Below are 22,274 nucleotides of genomic sequence, written 5' to 3' on the forward strand. Positions count from 1 at the left end.
CTGCAGGCTTCCAGTATAGATTTGTGTTGTTGCTATAAAATAGACTGGAAACATCCAGCAGTCACCTCTTGGCTATAAAACTAAAATTATAAGCCAGAAACCAAGTGGAACTACATTATTTATATTTATGAAATATCCTATCAATTTGTGTATTTTTAAAGTGTGACTCTCATGGTTTCTAGGGATCCTTTCTTGCTTCCCCCAAGACCTGATCTGTCTGTAAGAGACCTTTTACTTCAAAACCTCCTGAAGGTTTGAAGAGCAGCTGTGAAATGAAGAGGAGATGCTTAATTTCATTCTACTGCAGCAGCTCAGCAGCACGAGGACAACACTGCCCTGGTTTGTGTTTCTCCCAATCGCATTTCTGTATGGCTGAGTGCTAAGGATATTTTTTTACTTGAAATCTTGAATTCTGCAGAGACCAAGGGCTTATTTCTCAGAATCACTAGGGAAAATTTCTTACTCTCCCAGCAGGGTGGAAATTTCAAGGTCTGAAGCTATAATATATGTAGTTTTTCAACATCATTAAAGGAGGGGGTTTCTGCCAGTGCCACCATGATGCAAAGCAAACTCTCCTGCCTGTGAATCCCAAATCAGTCAGTGCTGTGGTGTTACAGTGGAGGTAATTTGGAGGCTCTGGGAATGGGAGAAGAAGGTGACACATCACTAAACTGCTGGGTGGCAGATGATGGACCTTATATCTAGCTTTAATGTGGTTTTCTATGACATAATTTGCCTTAATTTGCTCATTTTCTCAGTTTTTAAGGTGCCTAGGGGAGTTCAGGATAGGGTCTCCAGGCAGGAATCCCTGGTCACTTAGACAGCAAGGGCAGTATAGTGCTGTAATGACTGAGATGAAGCAGTGCTGGAGTGGATCCCAGTTCCATCCTGCCCAAATTCTGCCCTGGGCAGTACTTGGCGGGATGGATGTTATTAGCTTGATCTAGCTGGGTCTGAATTAAACCAATCAGGTTTTATTTTTTATTATTATTTAGGAGGTGTGAGGATGTGAGAAAGACACTTCATAGAATCCTGGAATGGTTAGGGTTGGTAGGGACCTTAAAGGGACCTCATTCCACCCCCTCCCATGGGCAGGGACAGCTTCCACTATCCCAGGTTGTTCCAAGCCCTGTCCAGCCTGGCCTTGGACACTTCCAGGGATCCAGGGGCAGCCACAGCTTCTCTGAGCACCCTGTGCCAGGGCCTCACCACCCTCATGGGGAAGAATTACCTCCTAACATCTAATCTAAATCTCTGCTCTTACAGCTTAAAGCTTTTCACCTTTGTCCTTTCTCTATCAGCCCCTACTTACTTCACAGCATTAAAAAACTCCCCAGGAGAAATATCTGGCTTTTTTGAGCTTAGAGGGCTGCATGCTCCTTATCTTGGCAGAGAGGAGACCCAAGTGATGGGAAAGGACCCTCAGGACTCAAAGAGCAGCGGGATTCCCCCGGGGCCGAGCGAGCTGCCGACATGGGGCGGAGGAGCACAGGCTGCCCTTTGCCCACTGGCCCATGTGGAAGTGGACTTTGGAAGTGGCAACAGGGAGCAGAGGAAGGGCCCCAGCGGCCTCTGAGCAGGTGTGTGCAGCTGCTGCGGGGGGAGAATGGTGGTGGGAACCCCTGGCCAAAAATTGGGGTGGGCCCTTGGTGGGACTGAAATAGTGGGTGCCTGGATGTTTGTGGTTGGGGGCTATTTAGGACAAGGGTTTACCTGGATGTTACCTAGAAAGCCACAAACTGAGCCACCTCAGACCTGTGTGTCTTCTACTCCTGAAATTACCCTAGAGTGCCTTGAACTTTGAAGGGGAGGAGTGAGGAGGGGTTCAGGTAGCATCTGGCCATCTCACTGCATTGGGGAGGCCTGTAGTGATGGGGGCACTTTGGGTACTGATGCTGCAAGAGGAGACATGGGGGGCTTGAGGGTGACATCCCCCTGGTAGCTGGGGCTTCACCCATGTGCCACCCTGGGCTCTCCTCAGGATTCCCTCTTCTGCACGGGATTGCTGTAACTCTGGTGCCCACTTGGAATTCTTGCTGGAGCTGAAAGGCAGGAGGAAATCCCCACCCCATCCTATAGCTCACAGAATAAACCTCCATTTCTCCCTGCTTGCTCATTTCTTTGAGCAAGCCTCCTTGTCCTGCCCAAAGCTTTGTCAATGCCCCCTCCCTTACTGCGTGTCAAATGGGGTTTCAGTGCCCTGTCACAGAGGTGAGGGTGATTTCTCACTCTCTCACAGCTTGAGGGGGCTGTGAGTGCTGGTGCTTTGCAGCTTGGAGTGCAGGAGGATCCTGCCCGGGTATAAGAGGGCTTTTTAAGATAAGGACAAATTTTATATCAGGGCCTGTAGCAAAAGAGCAAGGGGTGATGGTTTTAAATTGAAAGAGGAGAGATTTGGGTTAGGTATTGGGGAGAAATTCTTTCCTGTGAGGGTGTTGAGGCCTTGGCACAGCTTGCCCAGAGAAACTCCTCATCTCTGGAAGTGTTGGATGGGTCTGGAAGGTGTCCCTGCCCATGTCAGGGGGGTTGGAACTAAATGATTTTTAAGGTCATTTTGAACCCAAACCATTCTGAGCTTCTTGCTCTGGGAAGAGATAGATGTCTGTTACTTTTAAAGGCAGACAATTTCATCCTGGTGTTTTAAGTGGAGCTTCAAGTTAAGGAAGATGTAGAGATGACTCTTCCTTGCCTCTGGGCATTTTGGAAAGGATCCTGGGTTTCCAGGGTGCTCCTGAAAAGCAGAGAGTAGCTGGCAACAGGCTTCAAAGGGGGCTTTGAGGAGGTTGAAAAACTGCTGATCACACACACTGTGACTTTTAATTTGCAGGCCACTGAAGCCATTTGGGGCTTCAGCTCCCCAAATCCAGAGAGGATTTTGTTGGCAAGCTTGTGATGGAGCCCCGGGCCCCTGTGCAGCCGGCCCAGCCCAGGGAGAGGCTGGCAGCCCGGGGGTCATGGGCAGAGGGGCACCACGGCCCCCCGGCCCCGCTCCGGCGGCAGCTCCTGCGCGCAGGGCAGGCTCCTCGCCCCGGCTCCTGGCACGGGAGACACCTCCCTGCTTACCCCTGGGATGAGGGCCCCCGGCCCCGGGATGAGGGCCCCCGGCCCCGGGATGAGGGCCCCCGTCCCCGCCGGCCAGCTTCCCGCGCTGAGCACTACGACAGCAGCTACCCCAGCCAGCCCTACTCCAGGTGAGATCCCTTTGATCCCTCTTCATGCAAATCTTCAAATAAGAACTGCCCATTCCACTGCTCAGAGCTCCTGCCCTTGTGACTGCATTGGGACACTACGTGTCAGTAGGTGATGTCCAGCTATTCAAGCAGCCCCATGACTTCCATATTTAAGCCTGTGTAGCATTTGCAGCTCTGATTTCTTGTTAAAACTGTCACTTCTGTGGTTGCTGTTTGACAAGCTCTGTCTCAGCCCCAAGGTGCATTTTTCTTATAGATTTGATAAAATACAGTTCTTTTTCCCTAAGTGCAAGATGAACAATAAAAATACAAGCAGTAATATAGGAGCAAGAGGCAGCCTGCAAGCTCAGCTGCTGAAACAGTGGAGAGTGGACAGATAAAATGTGGGCTGGAGGATGCTCTCAGTGCTGAGAAAGAGCTTCCAGCAAATCTGGGTTAATTTGCCTGAGTTATTGCCCTCAGTGAATTATGGAGTCGGTACATGGGGTTTTGTGCTGAGGTCGTGTGATGCAGATGGGATATTAGGAAGTAAATTTTCTCTCTGAGGGTGGTGAGGCTCTGGCACAGAGCAGAGAAGCTGTGGCTGCCCCATCCCTGGAAATGTTCAAAGCCAGGTTAGACAGGGCTTGGAGCACCCTCATCTAGTGAAAGGTGTTCCCTTCCCCTGGCAGGGTTTGAAATGAGATGACCATTAAAGGTCCCTTCGAACCCAAACCATTCTTGGATTCTATAAAACTGAGTGTCACCTGAAACTGCAGTGCACAGCTTTCTCATAGGTGGGGATAGCAAAGCATCCAAACCTCCTCCTGCTCTTTCCAGGTGTGATGCTGGACCAGTTTCAGGCCCTGCCACTGAGCAGAGGACCTGGCTTTATTCCCATCACCTTTTCTGGCTCCACAGGCCCCAAGCAGGAGGGCCCCTAGATGTGACCCCAGAACCCTTTCTTCCCCAGATCAGTATGTTGTGTTGTTTTCCAGGCAGGGGTATGAAAACCCCCACAGGCAGTTTCCTGCAGCTGGCTATGGAAATGGCTACCCCTACCAAAGCCACCAGTGGCAGCCAGTGATCTGGCAGGATGACAGAGGTATGGGCTCATCCTTTGGGTCTGGGGATGGAGGCGGCTTGCAGGAGAAGTGATGCTTTCCCAGGTTCTTCTGCCAAGGTTTGCACATATCCAGAGCTCTCTCCTGCCCCCACTCCTGGGTGGTGGTGCTCAGTGCTGCATTGGCTGCCTGTTTGCATTTAGGAAATACGAGCTAGGTGCACCCAAGGGATGTTTGATCTTCATTACCATGGCTAAAAACATATGTTTTTTTGGTCCCAGCCTGAGTTTGATGGTACTGTGTGATCAGGATGGCAGGGTTTCTTCTTTGCTGTTTCTAGCCTGAACAGAAGAGGAAGGAGGAAAGAGAAAAGGACATCAGTGCTGTGTTGGCAAATGTATACAAGGCATTATCATATCTCCACTGTGTTGGGATTATTTGGAAGCAAACTGGATGGGCATGGCAAATTATCTGACTCATGGCTTTTCTTTTGCAACTTCGTTGTTGTTTTGGAATGACAATGCTGAATCTTGATTCTTTGTAGACCTGAGACAGGGAGAGACTTATGGCAAGAATTACCGGGACCAGCACTACTACAGGGGCTACCACCCCAACCTGGCCACGGGCCCCCCAGGGCAGGACAGGTAAAGCTGAGAGTCTGTGCAGCCTTGTGAAACCATCTGCTGCAAAATTAGTGGGTTTGTGGGTGGTTCAAAAACCTCAGACCTTCAGCATGCCTCCCTTTGCTCCCACCTGCAGGACACAGACCTACAACTCCCGTGAGGAGAGCTACACCTCGACTGCCAGGAGGGAAGGGACAGGGGAAGGAACTCTTGGCAGTGGTTTGGGAGAGGCTGGTGGCTACCCCAAAGAGGTAACCTCAAGATGGGCAGGGTGGAGGACAGGAATCTCTCAGACATTTGGGAACAATCCACGTGTCCTCCTCCAGCTATGTTGCACTCAATGCCTGACATTCCCTGGGGATTATTACAGTGAGTTTTTAGTGTTGGTGATCTCTCCATCTGCTGGGCTGTCACTCTCCCAGGTGCAGGGCTGTATGCTTAGCCCAGAAGCAATACAGAAACCCAGGCTTAGTGGGATGTTCTGCAATGGAGCTGGTAAGAGTTTGGAGCACAAGCCTGATGAGGAGAGGCAGAGAGGACTGTGGGGCTTCAGCCTGGAGAAAGGAGGCTCAGGGGTGACCTTGTCACTCTACAATTCCCTGAAAAGAGGCCGTAGCCAGGTGGGGATCAGGCTCCTCTCCCACATAACAAGTGACAGAACATGAGGAAACAGCCTTAAGTTGTGACAGGGAAGGTTTAGGTTGGACATTAGGAAAAATTTCTTCAACAAAAGGGTTGTCAAACCCTGGCATAGGCTTATTTTTCTAAGTTGTTGGGTGAACCCAAGCTGGTGTAGGGCATGAGCTGCTCAGATGGGAATTGCCTGTCCTGTTCCTGCTGGGCACTTTCCTGGAGTGGCAGAGCCTGCCCCACTGCCTCAGAGCAGGAAATCAGCAGTGTGTCTAGTTCTTGAGCCAGGTTGTGTGTTCTCTCTTCCTCACAGCCCTCGGGCCAGCCCAGCCTGCTCCTGCAGTACCACGAGTCAGGACTCAGCTCCAGCAGCCATGAGCTCAGCCAGTACATCCGGGATGGTGCCGACCACTATGACCCTGTGCTTACCGGGCCCTGGGATGTGGGACAAGCAGGTGAGGTGTAGTGAGGGGCTCTGACAAGGGGGGAGCAAGAGAATAAATGGCTGGTAGTGGATATTGGCCGTCTCTCAGCTTGGTCCTCTCCTGGAGTAGGTTGTGCAGGCACAAGGCAGAACTGGGGGGCTGTGGGGTGGGTGAATGGTCCTGGGATTCTGCCTGGGTAGGTGTAGGAGCTGCTGTATACATCTGCTGCTTTGGGGGACAATTCTTACATAGAGGGGTCAGTGGAGGGTTACTTACGTTGGGGGACAAGGCTGGGACCTGGTCAAGTCCTCCATAGTGGATGTGGTGTGTGATCAGTGTGAGTGGTCACAGTGGCCTGTGTGTCATTGCAGGGGGGCCCTTGGTGTCCACCTCAGCCCCAGAAGTCCCCCTCAAGTTCCCACAGCTGCACACAGCACTGTGCTTTGGAGCTGGGGGCCACCTGGTGCTGGCGTGTCCCCACCACCCTGCTGAGGGATGGCTACCCCGTGTGAAGCTGCACAGCGTGGAGGTAGGACACAGCTGGCCCTCCAGGCCCCCCATCCCCCTGGAGTGGCTCCTCTTTCCCTGAGGGATGCAAACATGATTCACAACCCAAGCAGCCTCCTCAGCAGCCTTCCAGTTCCTTGCTTCCATCTTCTGTCCATCCCACATGGACTTTTGAGTCTCCATTGTGCCAGCCTCTGCCTGGGTGGTGCTTTCAGGCTTCAGCTCTGTAACCCTTGGTGTCTGTGACCTGCCCATAGTGATCCCTTCTCATGGGGACAGATGTGGTTTGTACCACTCCAAAGGACTCCACTCATCTTCCTGAGGTGCACCAACATAGTGGCCTGGTCCATGCCCCAAGTCTACCACAGCATTCCAGTCTCCTGTTTTAGCTCCAGAAGGAGGCAGATGCCATCTCAGCAGATATTTCATTACTGGACCTTAGCACTGGAGTCCATGTGATAGCTCAGGGTCTGTACTCTGTGGTTACCTTAAGACAGCACAGGGCTCTTTGGCACTGTTGAATCCTTGGCCAAGGCACTGGCTTTCCAATAGCCCAGCTGGGGCTGGTCTGACTGCTGGAGTCCAGCTGCTGAATTTACTTTTGTTTTTAGGCGATCCTTCATGGCACAGAAGAGCTGGAGGAGCTGCAAGCCTTCCCCGGGCCCCTGGCCAGGTAGGGCAGCACAGACAGGTCCAGGAGCTGTGTCCTCCTGGCTGTCTCCTTTATGAGGAGACATGAGCTCATGGCAGACTCGAAGGGTCCCTGTGGTTTTGAGTTATCTACAAAGGCCATGTCTAATTTCAGGTTGGGAGCCCAGCCCCCTTGATGCAGTGTGGGTTGGTCTGGACTGTGGGACGTGATTTTTTGAATATTCATAGGATGTGGGTTTAGTGTGGTTTGTACATCTGACCTTATTTTGTACTCATTTTGTCTCAGAAAAATGATTTTTTTTAGTTTCTTTGGATGTCTAAAGCCCTGGGTCAACCTGTGGCTAAGCTTTTCCTAAGGGTTTTGTCCCCTGGGATGGCTGAGCCACAGCAGGGTCAGACCCAGTATCTACCTGTGGGGAATGGATTTGTAGAGAGCTTTTAGGGCAAAATCCAACAAATACCTTCATCCAGTGTGAGCCTGGGGATGAGTCAGGGTGTGTTGCATCACGTTTTCTCTTTTTCTGGCCACTCCCAACCAAAGAAGGGAGAGAAAAGGAAAAAGCATTTTCTGGGCAAAAGAGCTGTATGTACACAGAAGCTGGGTGGAAGATCTGGAGCTCCCCCTGTACTCTGCTCTCATGAGACCCACCTGGAGTGCTGCAAGCAATTCTGATGCACCGGCATAAGAAGGACATGGAGCAAGTCCAGAGGAGGATAAAGGGACTGGAGCAACCTCCCTATGGAGACAGGCTGAGGAAGTTTGGGCTGGAGAAGAGAAGGTTGTGTGGAGACATTACAGCACCTTCCAATATCTGAAATGGCTACAAGGAAGCCAGAGAGGGTCTCATTGTGAGGAACTGTAGAGACAGAACAAAGGGAAATGAGTGCAAATTGAAAGAGGGGAACTTTAGGTTAGATATGGAAGAAATCCTTCCCTGTGAGGGTAGTAAGGCCTCAGGTTGCCCAGAGAAGTGGTGGATGCTCTATCCCTGGAAGTGGTCAAGGACTAGTGGAAGGTGTCCCTGGCCATGGCCGAGGAGGTTGGACTAGATGAGCTTTAAGCTCCCTTTCAACCCCCAGACCATTCTATGATTCTGATTACCATTTGTGCCAAAGGGTACATCTAGAATCTTCATATAATATATTGGAACGATTGAGTCAGGATCAACATCTCCACCTGCAGTTTCTCTCTCCGTCTTATCCACTCTTTCTTTCTTTCTAACTGTATGAATATTTTATTGTATGGCAGCACTTCTGCCTGGTTTGCACATAGCTTAAGGGTTTCTGTTTCAGTCCCAAAGGGTTTCTATGGTCACATGAGTGACCCTCCACTCTGCCTCCACAACAGATTGTGCCTGCTTCTGCAGCCTTGGACATCCATGGATGTAATGGCAGCACAGCAAATCAAAACTGTTTCTTTGCAGATGCAAGGAGGAAAATACTATTAGGAGGGCAAAGAGTACTTTTGAAATGTACTTTGCATCCCTGAAACACAGAGATCTGCTAAGAGTCACAATAAACTTGAGTATGTTTGGACTTAAAAGTATTCATTGGTACTGGGGATCTTCTTTCCTCCAGCTCTTGCTTGGAATCTTTGGCATCCCCATCAATGAACCTGGGGACTGAGCCTGAACCAATACCCTAGATTGCTTGCCTCTTCTTTGATGCTTCCTTCTGCTACTCTAGGGAAGATCTGCACAAGGTGGATGTGATGACGTTTTGCCAGCAGAAGATAACCACAGGCTGTGATCTCTCAACACAGAGGGGCAGAGATTCTTCTCTCCTCTGGAAACTCCTGGTCCTTCTCTGCCAGCAGAATGGGGTAGGTATCCCATGGAAGGAGACGACCCTTTTGATCTTAGAAATGAGACAAGTAATATGTCCCTTAGGTGCCTCCTGATCCAGTTGCTATTTTTGGGGGAAGGGGTGCACCTTAAGAGGATCTGATTTCCATACTACTATCCCTCAGTTTGATGCTGCCTGGATATTTGGAGCAAATCCTTCTCTGTGATTGCTTTTTTGCTCTTGGGAACGACCAACAGCCCAGTGAAGGGGACTGGTGCCACCTCCATTGAGGAACCAGCAATTACACTTAAAAGGGGGCCATTCCCTGAATCCACTAAAATCCACCCAACCCAGTCTGTAGCTGCTTGTAGGAAGCAGGTGGATAAGGTCATAAGAGGGAGTGTTGTGAAGGTCTTGCTAATTGTGCTGAGTCCTTTTCCTTCCAACCCCTCCTTGCTGGTGCCCAGAGCTGGTCTTGGGGGGATGTGCTGGCACAAGGATGCAGGTGCAAGGAGGGGCAGACTGGAAGTGCCATCACCCTTTGCTCGTGGGGCAGCCTGCAGGCCCCTCATTCCCTCCCTGTCGCAGTCCATGGTGGGCTCGGACGCGGCCGAGCTGCTGATGCAGGACTGCAGGCGCCACGAGCAGTACAAGAGGCAGGAGCCTGCGGCCAGCCTGGTGGGCCTGACGGACGACGAGTGGGCACCGCGCCAGCCGGGCACGCTGGACCTCATCACCGGGGAGGTCCCTCCCGTCGTGGAGACACAGGCACAGATAGTGGACAAGTTCACCAAGCTCCTCTACTATGGCAGGAAGAAAGTAAGTGGTGAGTGGGACCCAGGACGTGGGGCTGAAGGTTTTTTTCTTGGACCTGTTGGCCTCTTCTGGCAGGTTTTAAAGGGAAAGGGTGGTCAAGAAGTGACTTGTAGTTGTGGGATCAACTCTCCAAGCTGTGTTTGTACAACAGGGCTTATGGCAGTGATTTCCCACCACTGGGAACTGGGATGGGAGACTCAAGTGAAGATGAGATGCAGAGGCTTTTAAAACCAGCACTTGTACCACATTTAGTTTCATAGAGTGCTAGAATGGTTTGCTTTGGAAGGGACCTTGAACTCATGAGTTCCAAACTCATTTGCAGCTATATGATCTCACAGGATACCTAAGGCACAAGGAGAAGAGAGGAGGGTTGCAGCTTGGGTACCCAGACTGGGATCCCATGGCATTAAGAGCTAACAGGCAGCACAGACCTAGGGACACAACATTACTTTGAAGGTTCAAGTTCTTGTAAATTTTCAAGGTAGAAAGACAAAGGGATCTGGAGGAGATTTGAACATGGAAGAGATTTTTGGAGGATGCTAATTAAAGCCAGAGCAGTTATTGGGACTCTTCTCTGAGCTGGAGAAGCAGAGGAGGGTGGGAAGCAGAGTTGGTGGAAACCGTACTTCTTCTTCCCCTCAACTGTAGGAGGCTCTGGTCTGGGCCATGAGAAACCAGCTGTGGGGCCATGCCCTGTTCCTCTCTAGCAAGATGGATGCTCGGACGTACAGCTGGGTCCTCACTGGGTAAGTTGGAGAAGGTAAAGCAGGGAATGATGTTCCATGGCTGGCTTTCCAAGCCTGCTATCCCTTCAGTGCCCCCTGAACTGGAAAAGAGCATTGATTCCAGCTGGAGCCTTTCCAGAGGGGGCAAAGGGGACAGAGAGCATCCATCCAAACAGTACTGAGTCTTTCAGGCTTCCCAACGGACAGGAGAAAACAAGTGAGGGGCTGGAAAGCAGGAGGAAAGCCATTCTCTGGAAATGGAGGGTTAATTTTTTCTAAGTCTCTGGCTTTGCCTGTGCTGCCCTAGCAAAGACAGCCATGGGGCAGGGGGAGCTGAGCCATCTTCACTGTGATCCAGCCTACTCCCAGCTGTTCATCCCACTTGTATGAGCATTTTCAGGTGGAATTTAATGTGCTTAGTCTGGATTGGGTTTATCCCTTCAGGGAGAGTTAAGCAGAAATTTTTTGTCTTGTGAAACCCAAATCCTTTTAAGGAGGTTTTATGCAGTGTTGTCCTGGAGACCTGCCTTCTCTGAAGGTAATACAGATCATCATTCCCAGAGGCTGATGATCCTCTCTGTCTCCTATTTACAAGGGCATGGAGTATAGGGTGGGGAGGAATGGCTTGAGCTGAAGGAGAGTAGATTTAGATTAGATGTTGGATAGAAATTCTTCCCTCTGAGGGTGGTGAGACCCTGGCATAGGTTGTCCAGAGAAGCTGTCACTGCCCCATCTCTGGAAGTGTCCAAGGCCAGGTTGGACTGTGCTTGGAGCAGAAGGTGTCCCTGCCTATGGAAGGAGGGTTAGAATAGAAGGTGCCTTCCAATTCAATCCATTTTTGGATTCTCTGAGAAATCCCTCAAGACATCAGTTTCCTGGGCCATTTGGGATGTGCTCTGGGAGGTGAATGAAGGTTTGGGGTCCTGGGGTGCTTCCCTTCTCTGCTGTCTCCTCACAGGTTTACCAGCACGCTGGCCACCAATGACCCACTGCAGACGCTCTTCCAGCTCATGTCGGGAAGGATTCCTCAAGCAGCACTGGTCCGTGAGCAAGAGGCTGGCCATAGCATGTGTTCTCCAGGGCTGTCACTGCCTGTGACACCCACCTTTTGGTGACCATCTCAGCTCACCTTTGCTCTCCTCCTCTCCCTCCAGTGCTGTGGGGATGCCACTTGGGGTGACTGGAGGCCCCACCTGGCTGTGATACTGTCCAATAAAGTTGGAGACACAGAGCTGAACCACCGAGCCATTGTCACCATGGGAGACACTTTGGGTGAGCAGAGATCAGTGGGAGCAGCCATAACAGGGGCAGGCACTGCAATGTCATCGTGCATGACCACAACCACTAGGACAGTTGTGCTTATACCCCTGGAGCTGCAGTGCCTGTGTGGTGGAAGGGGTGAGGTGCCAATGAATCCTCAGATGAATTGGGCCCAGGCACATCCATTAGCTGCTCCTGTGGATACACCTGGAGCAGGTGGGCCCACAGAAGGTGTAGGTAACTGCAGGGACTGAGCCTTGCTCCCATTGGTGGGATTTTATGCCAATACTGGCACCCTGCAAGACTTGGAGCTGGCCATGCTCAGGCTCACCCAGTTCTACCATTGAATTGAAACCTCCTGAAACAAAAAGCAGCAGCTGGGGAAAACAGATGAAAAACAGGGACAAGGGAGGGATCAGGTCTGGGTGGGCAGGAAAGCAAGGCAGTTGGGTTTTGTGATTTTGAAGCTGAGGGCCTCCAAAGCAAAGCTGACCATGTGGTGATGTCTCAGGACTAATTGTTTGTCTTTTTTCTCCCATCCAGCCAGCAAGGGAGCAGTTGAAGCAGCTCATTTCTGCTACCTGATGGCAGATATTCCTTTTGGTTACTTTGGAGCAAAGGCAGCTCGCATGGCCCTGCTGGGCAGCAGCCACCGGTGAGCAAGCACTAGAGGCTGGGGTTCTTGCCAGAGTCACCTGTCCCACATTTCCCCCATCCCAGGGATCTCTCTTTTACAGAAAAGCAATCCCTGGCTGGGGTTTTTCTTGCTGCTAATGTGCACGCTGTGTGGGGCTGTTTGAAGAGGCAGCTCTGCCCCTGCTCGCTGACCCTGTCCCTCTCCTCTGCAGCCAGGCGTTTTCCCAGTTTGCCAGGACAGAGGCCATCCAGAGGATGGAAATCTTTGAGTATTGCCAGCAGCTACGCCAGCCTGAATCCTTCCTGCTCCCCTTCCAGGTAGTGGATATGCTCAGCTACATCTTGCAGCAGCTCAAACTTACCCCAAAACATGCATCCATCTCCCTGAAGCCTGGATTCAAGCTCTTCCTGAGGCTTGTCCCCTTACTGGGCTTTGGGAATGATGAGGAGGTTGCCTTGGCCAAGGGACTCATTTTGGGGGGCACAGTATGTCTGATGAGTGCTTGCTCAGCTCTCATTGCCTTCCTGCTCTCTGGGTAACAGGTGGGATTTTCCTCTTGCAAAGCAGCACCCAGCTGTTGCTGCCTTGGGTACTATGGATTTAGATAGATACATCCCTGGAAGTGTTCAAGGCCAGGCTGGATGGGGCTTGGAGCAACCTGGTCTAGTGGGAGGTGTCCCTGGCCATGGCAGGGCGTTGGAAGTAGATAAGCTTTAATATCCCTTCCAACCCAAACCATTCTAGGATCCTATGAAGCTGTCGTGCTCCTCCCTGCCTGGTTCAAGGAGGGATGGGGTGGATGCTTCCATGGGGGTGGGTGGAAGTGGCCCCAGGTTGCAAGTGACCTCTGGGTGCATGACCCAGGGAGCTCTGAGCCATGCTGGGGCCATGTGCCATGGCACAGGGCACCTGCAGACCTGTCTGTCTCCCTGCTCCCACCCGTGGCTGCTCTGCTTCCCTCTCCCAAGGTGTACAAGCTGCTCTACGCCTCCCGCCTGGCTGACCACGGGCTGCCAGCCCAGGCCCTGCAGTACTGTGAGCACATCTCCACCCTGCTCCTGCGCCAGGACCCGGCTGCACACCCTGTCCTGGCTCGGCAAGTGGTGAGGGTGAGTCTGCACCTCCTGCCTCCCCACAGGGCGTGGTACCCGCTCAGCACCTGCTGGGCTGGGAGTGGTTGGCAGCTCTGAGCAGCCCCCCAGGGTTTGCTGCCAAGTACGGCAAAGCCAACACTTCCACAGGGTTTCTAATCCCCATGGATCTGAGGCAGAAAACAAAGGTATTATGTTGACTGCCAAGTAGGAGCAGGGTTATTTGGAAACAAAGGATGTTTCTAAGTCTGGAGGGGTTTTCTGAACTTCTAAATGTCACAGAGTTAAGAACTGAAGTTTAAGTGCACATTTCCCCTCCAGCACATCTTCTACAATTCTCTTTACCTCCTGAGGAGTGTTCTGGGGTGACACTGAGAGGGAGTGTGGCCCAACTTGTAGTCAAGTGCAGCCCTTCTACTTCCTGAGCAGGGGGCTGGGGAAAGGCCAAGTGTCCCAGATCCCCCAGGATGGTGGAGCTCTCACAAGACCAGGGCAGTGCTGAGGCTGCTTGCCACCTTCCTCCAGCCTTTAGGACCAGGTTGTATGGGGCTTTGAGCAACCTGGTCTATTGGAAGGTATCCCTGAAAATGGCAGGGGGGTTGGAACAAGATGAGCTTTAAGGTCCCTTCCAACACAATTCTGTGATTCTATGAAAGGCACTAAAGCCATGGTGCTATGAGGTGAGGGGCAGCAAGATGGCTGTCTGAAGTGGGTGCAGCTGAATTCACCCAAAATTTGGCTGTCACTGCTTCCTCACCCCATCATCGAAGCCTATATATTGTCTAATAGTCTCTCAGAGCTGCCATTCTGATGGGGATAATGCTTCTCCTGGGAGAAAACACTTTCATCTGAAAAACTAGTGCACTCGTAGATGCTCTTGTCTTTGATGTTCTAGACTGTGTTACAAATTATGATACACATTAGTGTTTGATTAAGACTTCCCCTCTTTTGAAGCTGGGAATGATACACAACCAGGTGCTGGTTCATTAATACTGGATCAAAGTGCATATTAGCTTTTGGATTAAACATTCCTCCCGTTTAGGAGTAATCATGCTTATAATTTCCCTTTTCCTGTGATTGATTTAGGATGAGCATAGGTGTCTTTGTAAAGAGATGGGACAGTGGGTCTGTAGGTTGTGCAGTCTCCTGGCTGGCTGCTGGTTTACTTTGCTCTAGTGGCCATCCTCAGTCCCAAGCTGGGGTCCAGCCGTACAGGTCCTGTCTTGCTGTAAACTCACAGAGCTGGAAAGTGTGATTTGTGCTGGTTTAGAGTTTGTTTTTTAAAATTCAGGAGCAGAAAGAAATGGCTGCTGGTGCAGGAAGGAATACCTGAGTCTTGTGTGGCTGAGCTGAAAATCACCTATGGGTGGCTTTTGGTGGCCCTCAAGGTGGCAGCCTTCTAGCAAAGCATTGAAGATAAGGGGGCATGAAGTAGCTAGGGGTAACTTGAGAAATCCTCAAGAATTCTAGAATGGTTTGGGTTGGAAGGGACCTTAGAGATCATCTAGTTCCAACTCCCCTGCCATGGGGGCCACCTTCCAGTAGATGAGGGAGTTGATATTAGTCAGAGAAAATTCAGTAAAGGTATGGATGATCTCCTCTCACCCAGCTGTCTTAAAACTGGATCTGTGTCTACACAACTTCTTCAGACAGGGAATTAGCTCTGCAGGGAACCCTACATCTCACCTTGGACTGCTGGGTCACCCCAGAAGAGCCTCTTGCTCCTTTAATGGGAGCTGGAGCCCCATGTCACCAAGATGGCTGCAGCCAGGGCAGCACAGACCCCTCTTGTGCAGGAGAAATTAAACACATAGCAGCAATACTGCAGAGAGGGACATGGGGGAGATAGTGGAGCATGGAAAAATACTGAGCAGCAGCCTAACATGATGCTGTTACAAAAGAAAAAAAAAACCAACTACCAGTGTTGTAATGTTATTCTGGGTTGTGAGAGTACAACTGGCATATCTGAGACAAGGATGTGACAATCCCCCTGTGCTGGGGTCTCAGGGGTTTTGGCTGGGGCCTGTTTGGGCTGCTGCATGTGGAGACAGTGCTAAATTGGAGTGAGTGTGGGAGTGGAGAGCTGGGGTGATAAGAGATTGAGGGGAAAATGACCTCTGAGGCCTGAGGGTTATTTCTTCTAGGCAAGATATGGTGGGGGAGAAAGGGGTATGAGGGATGTGATAACAGTCTTTCAGTGCACAGGAGGCTGCTCGTGGGGTATGCTGGCTGGCTCCTCTCACAGCTTCCATGGGAGCAGGGATAGAGAGGCTTAATTTGCAGTAGGGAAGATTTCACTTAGATATTAAGAAAATATTCTTTAGCTCTAAGGACAAGCATTAGGACAAGCCTGGGAGGCTGTGAAATCTCAGAGATTTGTAAATGCAGATCAGACAAACACCAGCTCCCATCATGGGGTAGGTGAGGAGCTGATGAACTGCCCTGGGAGCTGGGCTCTTTCCTGGGCTCCTGGTGGGGTGTCCTGCAAACCTACCAGTGCCCCAGGATGGCTGTTAGGGGGGATTAAAGACACTCATGTTCCTCAGGGGGGAAAAAGGATGGTGATAGTTGCCCGTCTCTTTGATGTGAGGAGCATCTTTGACACAGTATTTTGGCATCTCCGTGGAGGTGCTCAGCCAGCCCTGCTGAGGCTGCAGGGCACAGGATGGGCCGGCAGCTCTGTGGTGGTGTGGGTAAGGGAATAAATCCAGAATAAATCTGCAGAACAGGCTGGTGTTCCTTCACCCTGCCTCACAAGCGATCTGTTTCCTGAGCCCGTTTGCCGGCCGTGTGTGCCGGTCCCTGTGGATCTGCACTGTGATAACCTGCTGTCCCCCGGCCCTGCAGCTGGCCGAGCGGCTGAAGCTCTCCGACCCGCTGCTCCTGGAGATGCCGGAGCAGGACCAGGCGCTGGAGCCTGACTGGCTGCAGCAGCTCCGGGCCCGCTGCTGCCAGTGCCAGGTAAGGAGGAGCAAGGATGCGTGGGACAGCTGCTCTGTACTGTGCTTTGTCTGCAGCAGCATCCTCCTCTTCTTCCCTCAATCCGAGGGGATGGAGGTTCATAGGCTGTTGTTCTTTGGCTTGTGAGCTCTGAGATGTGGTCTCTGCTCTGGGACCTGCAGATTCAGTGGGAGCAAAGAGCTTGCAGTGCCTGAGGGCTGCAGAGCTTCACATAGGCCAAAACTGTCCTTGTTTTGGCTCAAGGAGGGCTGGCAGGGGCTGGTGGATGAGTGATTGTCTCCCTTTGCAAGGAGGACACTGCAGAGGTCACCGGTGGGGTGTCACCTTGTGGGTGTACTCTTGGCTCTTTTAACTATGGTCTGGTGCTTGGATTACTGCTCTTCATTCAGATTTGGCCTCTGCTTTTGTTTTTGTGGCTTTTTCCATCTCGTTACCCTTCCTGCCTGCTCTCACTTAGTGGAAAAGATCTGTGTCTGTGCTGGTGTGGGTTTCTCCTGCAGCCTGGGGTGGGCTGTGAGCCCCAGATCCACTAACACTGCACTTTCCTTTGCATTGGCTTCCTGATTTCCTTAGTCTTTGTCCTGTGCCATCCTTTTTCCTATCAATTTTACTCTCTTTTCCCTCTGCAGGTGGAAGATGATCTTCCTCTAGAGGTGGCACCCACTCAGCAGGAGCTGCCCTGTGCTGTTCTACCAACAGCAGGTAAATAAAGCAAAGCAGCAGGTTGTAGTGTCCCCAGTGGGCTCTCCCTGCATGGAATTGTGTTGCCATGAGCTGGAAAGCAGCTCCCCAGTCCCTGGAGTTTTTACCAGCAGCAACTTCTTGCTCCTTGCATCCCCTCAGAGCCCAAAGGCTGCTCCTGCCTGGATGCATCCCTCAGGCATGGGCTGCAAAGCAAGGGCTCAGTGCTCGTGTCCTCGTACAAAGTCTGAGTAATTTGGCGTAATTACCACAGCTTCGGGGTCCCTGTGGATGCTGTGGGAAGAGACAGGAGCTGGGGGTGGGTGCAGGATGAGCCTCCCAGCTGAGCCTCAGGGGAGATGGCCCCATTCTCAGGCAGTCCTCTGAGGGTGCAAACTGGAGCTGAACTAAAGGGATTTCACACTTACAGAGCAAAGGATTCAGGAGGGAGCTCATCCTGCTGTGTGCCAGGCTGCAGGATGCCTGTTGCTGAAGACCCAGCATTTCTCCTTCCCTGCTGCCTCTTTGGTCCCCTTGCTTCACCCTTTGGTGACCTCAAGAGTCCCCTCCTGTGCCAACCCACTCAGAGGGTCCAGAGACATCAAGATGAGAGATGCAACCATTTGCTGGTGTCAAAGAAAGCTTTTCTTTCCCAGCTGGGCAGGCATCCATTAGGATGTCCAATTGAGGAGAAGTCAGTGGCAGGTGTTGCTTCACATCCACCTCCATCAGCAGGACACTCCTACACAGTACCCTGCTGCTTGGATCTGGCTTTCTGGGAATGCTGGCATTGAAGTGTGGAGAGCAGAGACTGGTGCAGACAGGATGAAACACAACTAATTCCTTCAAGCCATTTCTTCCTATCAGCTTTGCCTGCTTCTGCCAAATTCCTTTTCAAAGAGTTCTCCCAGGCAGTAAAAAGGATCATCAATCCTGGTTGCCTTCTGCTGCAATCAGGGCTGAGACTATGATCTTCCTTCCCTGGAAGGAAGTTGCAGGTATGATGATCCCATTGGCTTGGCTTCTCCAGGTAGCCAGGTCTGCTCCATGTGGTCTCCACAGCTCATCTTCTCTATGCTTGACTCTTTCCTTCATTGTGAAGGCCATCCACAGCTGCCACCTGAGGGACCTGCCTGCAGAGAAAGCTGGCTTGTTGCTGAATCCATCCATCTTGGAAAAAGCCTGAATCAGGTGCCAATATGGGACCCACATGGTCTTCCCTGACTTGTTCCAGCTGAGCTTGCCAGGCAGCATGAGTTTGAGCATCCATCCTCCTCCTTGTGGATCTTGAGCATCTCCAGGCCATGTAGGAGCAGCTCATGGGTGTGAAGCCAATCCTGAGTGGGCTGGAGGTGATGCTGACAGGGGTGCCATAATCCTTCCCTGTGGGATCTTGGTCCTGCCTGCTGTGTCTCATAGCACTGGGAGAGGAATTTCCCAATGCTTAGTGTTTCTGGCAGGAGGCTGCTGAGCTGGAATAAGCAGGACATACATTTGGGACCAACGTGTGTGTTAAATAAAACAAATCCCACTTGCTCAACTTGCCTTTCAAACAAAAAAATCCCAACCCTGAATAAATCTGCCTAAAGCAAGGAATTCATCTGTGGGTGTTGCTGTGGAACAGGAATGAAGGCTGCCTGATGAATCTTTCCTGCTCAGGGTGTGCAGCAGGAATGGGGGGACAGGCTGGAGACCTCAGACTCCTCTGAGCTGCTGGTGCATGCTGCTTGTGGGCTCTTTGCTTCCATAGCATTCTCCTTCTGAGTTCATTTATAACCACAGGTACATTTCTAGGATTTAAAATAAATTTCCCTTGGTCTTTCCCACTCCACCTTCCTTGAAACCTCTGGAAGGTTCCTGTTGCTGAGCTGTGTCCTACCTTCTCCCTTGTATGGTTCCTGGAGTCTTTCCTCACTCCCTCAGCTCCTGCTGATATGTAATGGAAAGGGGGATAAATCCGTGCAACAGCCTGATAGAATTATAAACATCACAAAAATTTTAAACTCCTGAGGTGTGGGGTTTTTTTGCAGATGAAGAGCCTGGCAATGAGATTCCCCAGAGTGAAGACTACCAGTATGACCAGTGGTTTGAGCCTGTGCCATCCCAGGGACATGGGTCTCTCAGGTCCCCAGCACCTGTTCAAATCGTGGCATTGCCGCTGCCCAGCACTGGGAGAGACCTGCAGCCCCCTGTGCTCGGCCAAGGGACACCTGCCCCTCTGGGAGGGGATTTTGCTGAGCCCTCTCTACAGCCAGAGCTGCTAGCAGGTAAGTGCTGCAGCCTTGTTTCCCTGCAAAAATCCCAGAATGGTTTGTGTTGGGAAAGGATATTAAAGATCATCTAGTTCCAGCCCCATGCAACGGGCAGGGATACCTTCCATAGACCAGGTGGCTCCAAGTCCTATTCAATCTGGCCTTGGACACTCCCAGAGATGGGGCAGCCACAGCTTCTCTGGGCAATCTATGCCAGGGCCTCACCACCCTCACTGCAAGGAATTTCTTCCTTAGAAGTTGCCTTTAGATGCACCAGCTCAGCCTCGCCACTTACTCCCTGGTGGTGGCAGGGACAGGGATCAGAATGGCTTTTTGCATCTTTTGGATGACATCTTGGCCACCAAGATGGCTGTACTCTGGAGAGGAGCATGGTAGAAGCTCTTGAAATAACTCTAATAGATAAATCTATAGCTCCACAGATCAATCATTGACTGTGTCCTCCCCTCTGCTCCACAGGAGAAGCTGGGGAGCCCTGGGGGCCCAAACTGTCCTCTGGAGGGGTGCAGCCAGCCGTCCCCACAGAGCAGGTGAGTCAGAGAGGCCAGAGAGACCATCTCATTGAGGGTTCTGGCTGGATCTGGGACATGTTGGTCCATCCTTCCATGCACTGAACTCACATGGAATCCCCCCATCATTGTGCCAGTTGTTCCCTTGATGAAAGCTGTGCCCTGCTGTGGGTGCTCTTGCTGTGTAAGGCATGTAGGGGTCCCTAGGAATGCTTTCCAATAATCTGGGTATGGAGCAGTCCCAGGGGGACTCTGACCACGCTCAGTGCAGCTCCTGTGGGAACAGCACATGGCAGCTTCCATGTCTGATGGCAGGAGGAGTTACCGACCAGGAGTCGGACGGTCTCGGAGACCTCCACTGTCTCGCTGGGGGACAGCCGGCGCTCCTTGGACAGTGCGGATGAGGACGCTGCCGGAGAGCGGGCAGAGGCCATGAAGCCAGAGGAGGACAAGGTGAGCAAGCCAGAGCCATCATGAGCCTCATGCACTGAGCTTGCTTCCCTGATGCCAGCCCTGCCCCTGGAAAAATGGTGCCCACTCCTGGCAGGCACCTGGAGGACCCTGCCATTCTTATCCCTTTCCACTCTTTTCCTCCATTTCCCAGAGCTCTGGATTCAGGTGGTTTGGCTGGTTTCGGTCAAAACCTACCAAGGAAACTTCTCCCAAAGCTGAGTCTGAGACAGACTCAGACTCTCCTACATCAGGATCACAGGTAGGGGACAAAAAGCCATCCTGTTCCTGGTGACATGTGGGGTGCAGCTCTGAGAATGGATGACACATCTCCTCATCACCCACTGTTTCTTCCTCTGTCCTCGTGCAGGGGCTGTGGCCATTCTGTGTGGGGACAGAGCGGGACTGGGAGCCTTTTTAGAGTGGAAGTGAATCCTTAATTAATAATAACTGTAAATTCATATAGGCTCTTTGATCCATGAGGTCATCCAAGCCCTTGGCAAACTCTGCAGGGATTGCAGAGTTTGCCAAGCGGAACACAGCAGCTGTGAGCAGCACTGCTCTGACAGGTTTTAGGAGATGCAGGGAACGGAAAACCTCTTTAATTGGAAGTGCAGCAGTGAGGGGAAAGCAGCCATGCATGGTTATCCCAGACCTAGCCAGCTCCTCAGGGCATCACATCCCTGATGGTAGGGCTTGGAGTGAGAACCTCCCCTGGAAGTTCCTTCCTGGTAGAGAACGACCTACAGTCCCAGAGCAAAAAGAGTTGTAATATTCCTCTAAAACTAGCAGGAAATGCAGAATAGAAGGGGACCCATGGATGTTGGCCCTTCAGACTGTAACCAGGCTCAGTGTCCAGCCTCCTGCCTAATTTTGAACCCTCAGGCTGATTTAGCTTCGTGCCAGAGTTGCTTGCTCTGAGCCTGTAGTCCCTCCTTAGCCGTGTTTCCTGCAGCAGGACAGGTGCAGAATTGGTACCCCAAATGCCTGGTGTGGTATCTGGTGCAGAGTTCTTCTCCCAGCTCAAGGAGTTTCTGCTCTAAATGGGTGGATGTGATTTCAGGAGCGGACGTCACCATCCCCATCCATTACCCCTCTTGCAGCTGGGATAAACCCTTTGGCTCAGCCTCTCTCCAGAAATCCCGGTAAATACTGCATGGTTCCCCTCACCTCTCTCCTCCATCAGCCTTTTACAAGGTTCTCCTCTTAAAATTAAGTTGGCTTTTGTTTTTGGTTGCCAGCCCTAGGAGGAATGCAGGGTGAAAATACCTTTGCTGTTAGTCCAGTGTCTGTGGATGTGAAAAGCTCATGGGAGAAGGAAGGAAGGCAGTCAGCAGGACAGCAGGTGAGGAGAGGAGGGAAGTGTATCCATGTGTGATGGGGTGTCCAGGACACCTCTCTGCTTGGGGTGTGTGTTAAGTTTCTCTCCTTTTGGTCCTTCCAGACTGGCTACCCTGGACCTCTCCCACCACTGGCTTCAATTCCTCTTTTCAACCCTGCCCAGGTCTCTCAGGTGAGAGCATTTTCCTGAGGTGGTGGTGCTGCATGGGGCTGGGTGTGACTCCTGACTTTGGGGAGGTGCCAGATTTCATCGTGATCTGCTATGGGCAGATGATACCAGTCCTGGGAATATGGTTTTTTTTAATGAGTAAATCGATGGGAGGGTGTGGTGAATGAACAAAACGTAGGAAAGGATGCTTGTGGTTACATCCTGATGATGGGAAATCGACATTTTTGGGTACAGCCCATTACTCACACCACCTCTCTCTCTTTTATAGGTTGCTGCCCGACCCACCCAACCCAGGCTGCTTTCCCGACATCGTTACCCCAACCCACTGTGAGGTGGTGGGTAGGGATGGCAGAGAGAAATTGCAGGAAGTTTTTTTAATTAAAATGGCGTTTGTGGTTATTTGCATGGGGTAGCAGTGGTTCAGCCTGCTTGGTGGAAGGTGTTGTAGAATAGGGGGGGGGTTGTGGCTTTAAAAGTGAATAAATGGGGGTGTGAGGCTGGGAGGGGGA

General features: G+C 51.6%; 1 protein-coding gene across 3 annotated transcripts; it reads left to right on the plus strand.

Annotated features, from left to right (window-relative positions):
* The first annotated feature begins 239 nt into the window (after positions 1-239).
* On the plus strand, positions 240-22,164 carry SEC16B (SEC16 homolog B, endoplasmic reticulum export factor). Of its 3 annotated transcripts, XM_056497727.1 has the most exons (27): positions 240-339; positions 1,393-1,580; positions 2,828-3,191; positions 4,169-4,275; positions 4,779-4,878; positions 4,994-5,108; positions 5,801-5,942; positions 6,284-6,441; positions 7,031-7,092; positions 8,757-8,892; positions 9,444-9,674; positions 10,320-10,417; positions 11,355-11,436; positions 11,551-11,668; positions 12,200-12,311; positions 12,505-12,610; positions 13,262-13,402; positions 16,232-16,345; positions 16,975-17,047; positions 19,057-19,293; positions 19,756-19,826; positions 20,121-20,258; positions 20,410-20,517; positions 21,319-21,400; positions 21,497-21,600; positions 21,700-21,768; positions 22,034-22,164. In XM_056497727.1, the coding sequence occupies exons 3-27, from the start codon at positions 2,893-2,895 to the stop codon at positions 22,094-22,096; spliced, it is 3,066 nt and encodes a 1,021-aa protein (XP_056353702.1). In that variant the 5' UTR covers positions 240-339; positions 1,393-1,580; positions 2,828-2,892; the 3' UTR covers positions 22,097-22,164. The 3 variants fall into 3 exon arrangements, with proteins under 3 accessions (XP_056353702.1, XP_056353703.1, XP_056353701.1); XM_056497726.1 differs by lacking the exon at positions 240-339 and having other exon boundaries at positions 1,319-1,580; XM_056497728.1 differs by lacking the exons at positions 240-339; positions 21,319-21,400; positions 21,497-21,600; positions 21,700-21,768; positions 22,034-22,164 and adding an exon at positions 21,211-21,312 and having other exon boundaries at positions 1,314-1,580.
* The last annotated feature ends 110 nt before the right edge of the window (positions 22,165-22,274 follow it).

Source organism: Oenanthe melanoleuca, chromosome 8, assembly GCF_029582105.1.
Source record: "Oenanthe melanoleuca isolate GR-GAL-2019-014 chromosome 8, OMel1.0, whole genome shotgun sequence".
In the NCBI taxonomy this organism is placed as follows: Eukaryota; Metazoa; Chordata; class Aves; order Passeriformes; family Muscicapidae; genus Oenanthe; species Oenanthe melanoleuca.

Excerpts from the sequence above, each read along its gene's own strand:
- SEC16B (XM_056497727.1), top strand. The coding sequence starts at position 2,893 with ATGGAGCCCCGGGCCCCTGTGCAGCCGGCCCAGCCCAGGGAGAGGCTG. Across the intron at positions 4,276-4,778 it reads GATCTGGCAGGATGACAGAG|ACCTGAGACAGGGAGAGACT; the intron begins GTATGGGCTCAT and ends GATTCTTTGTAG. Across the intron at positions 6,442-7,030 it reads TGAAGCTGCACAGCGTGGAG|GCGATCCTTCATGGCACAGA; the intron begins GTAGGACACAGC and ends TTTTGTTTTTAG.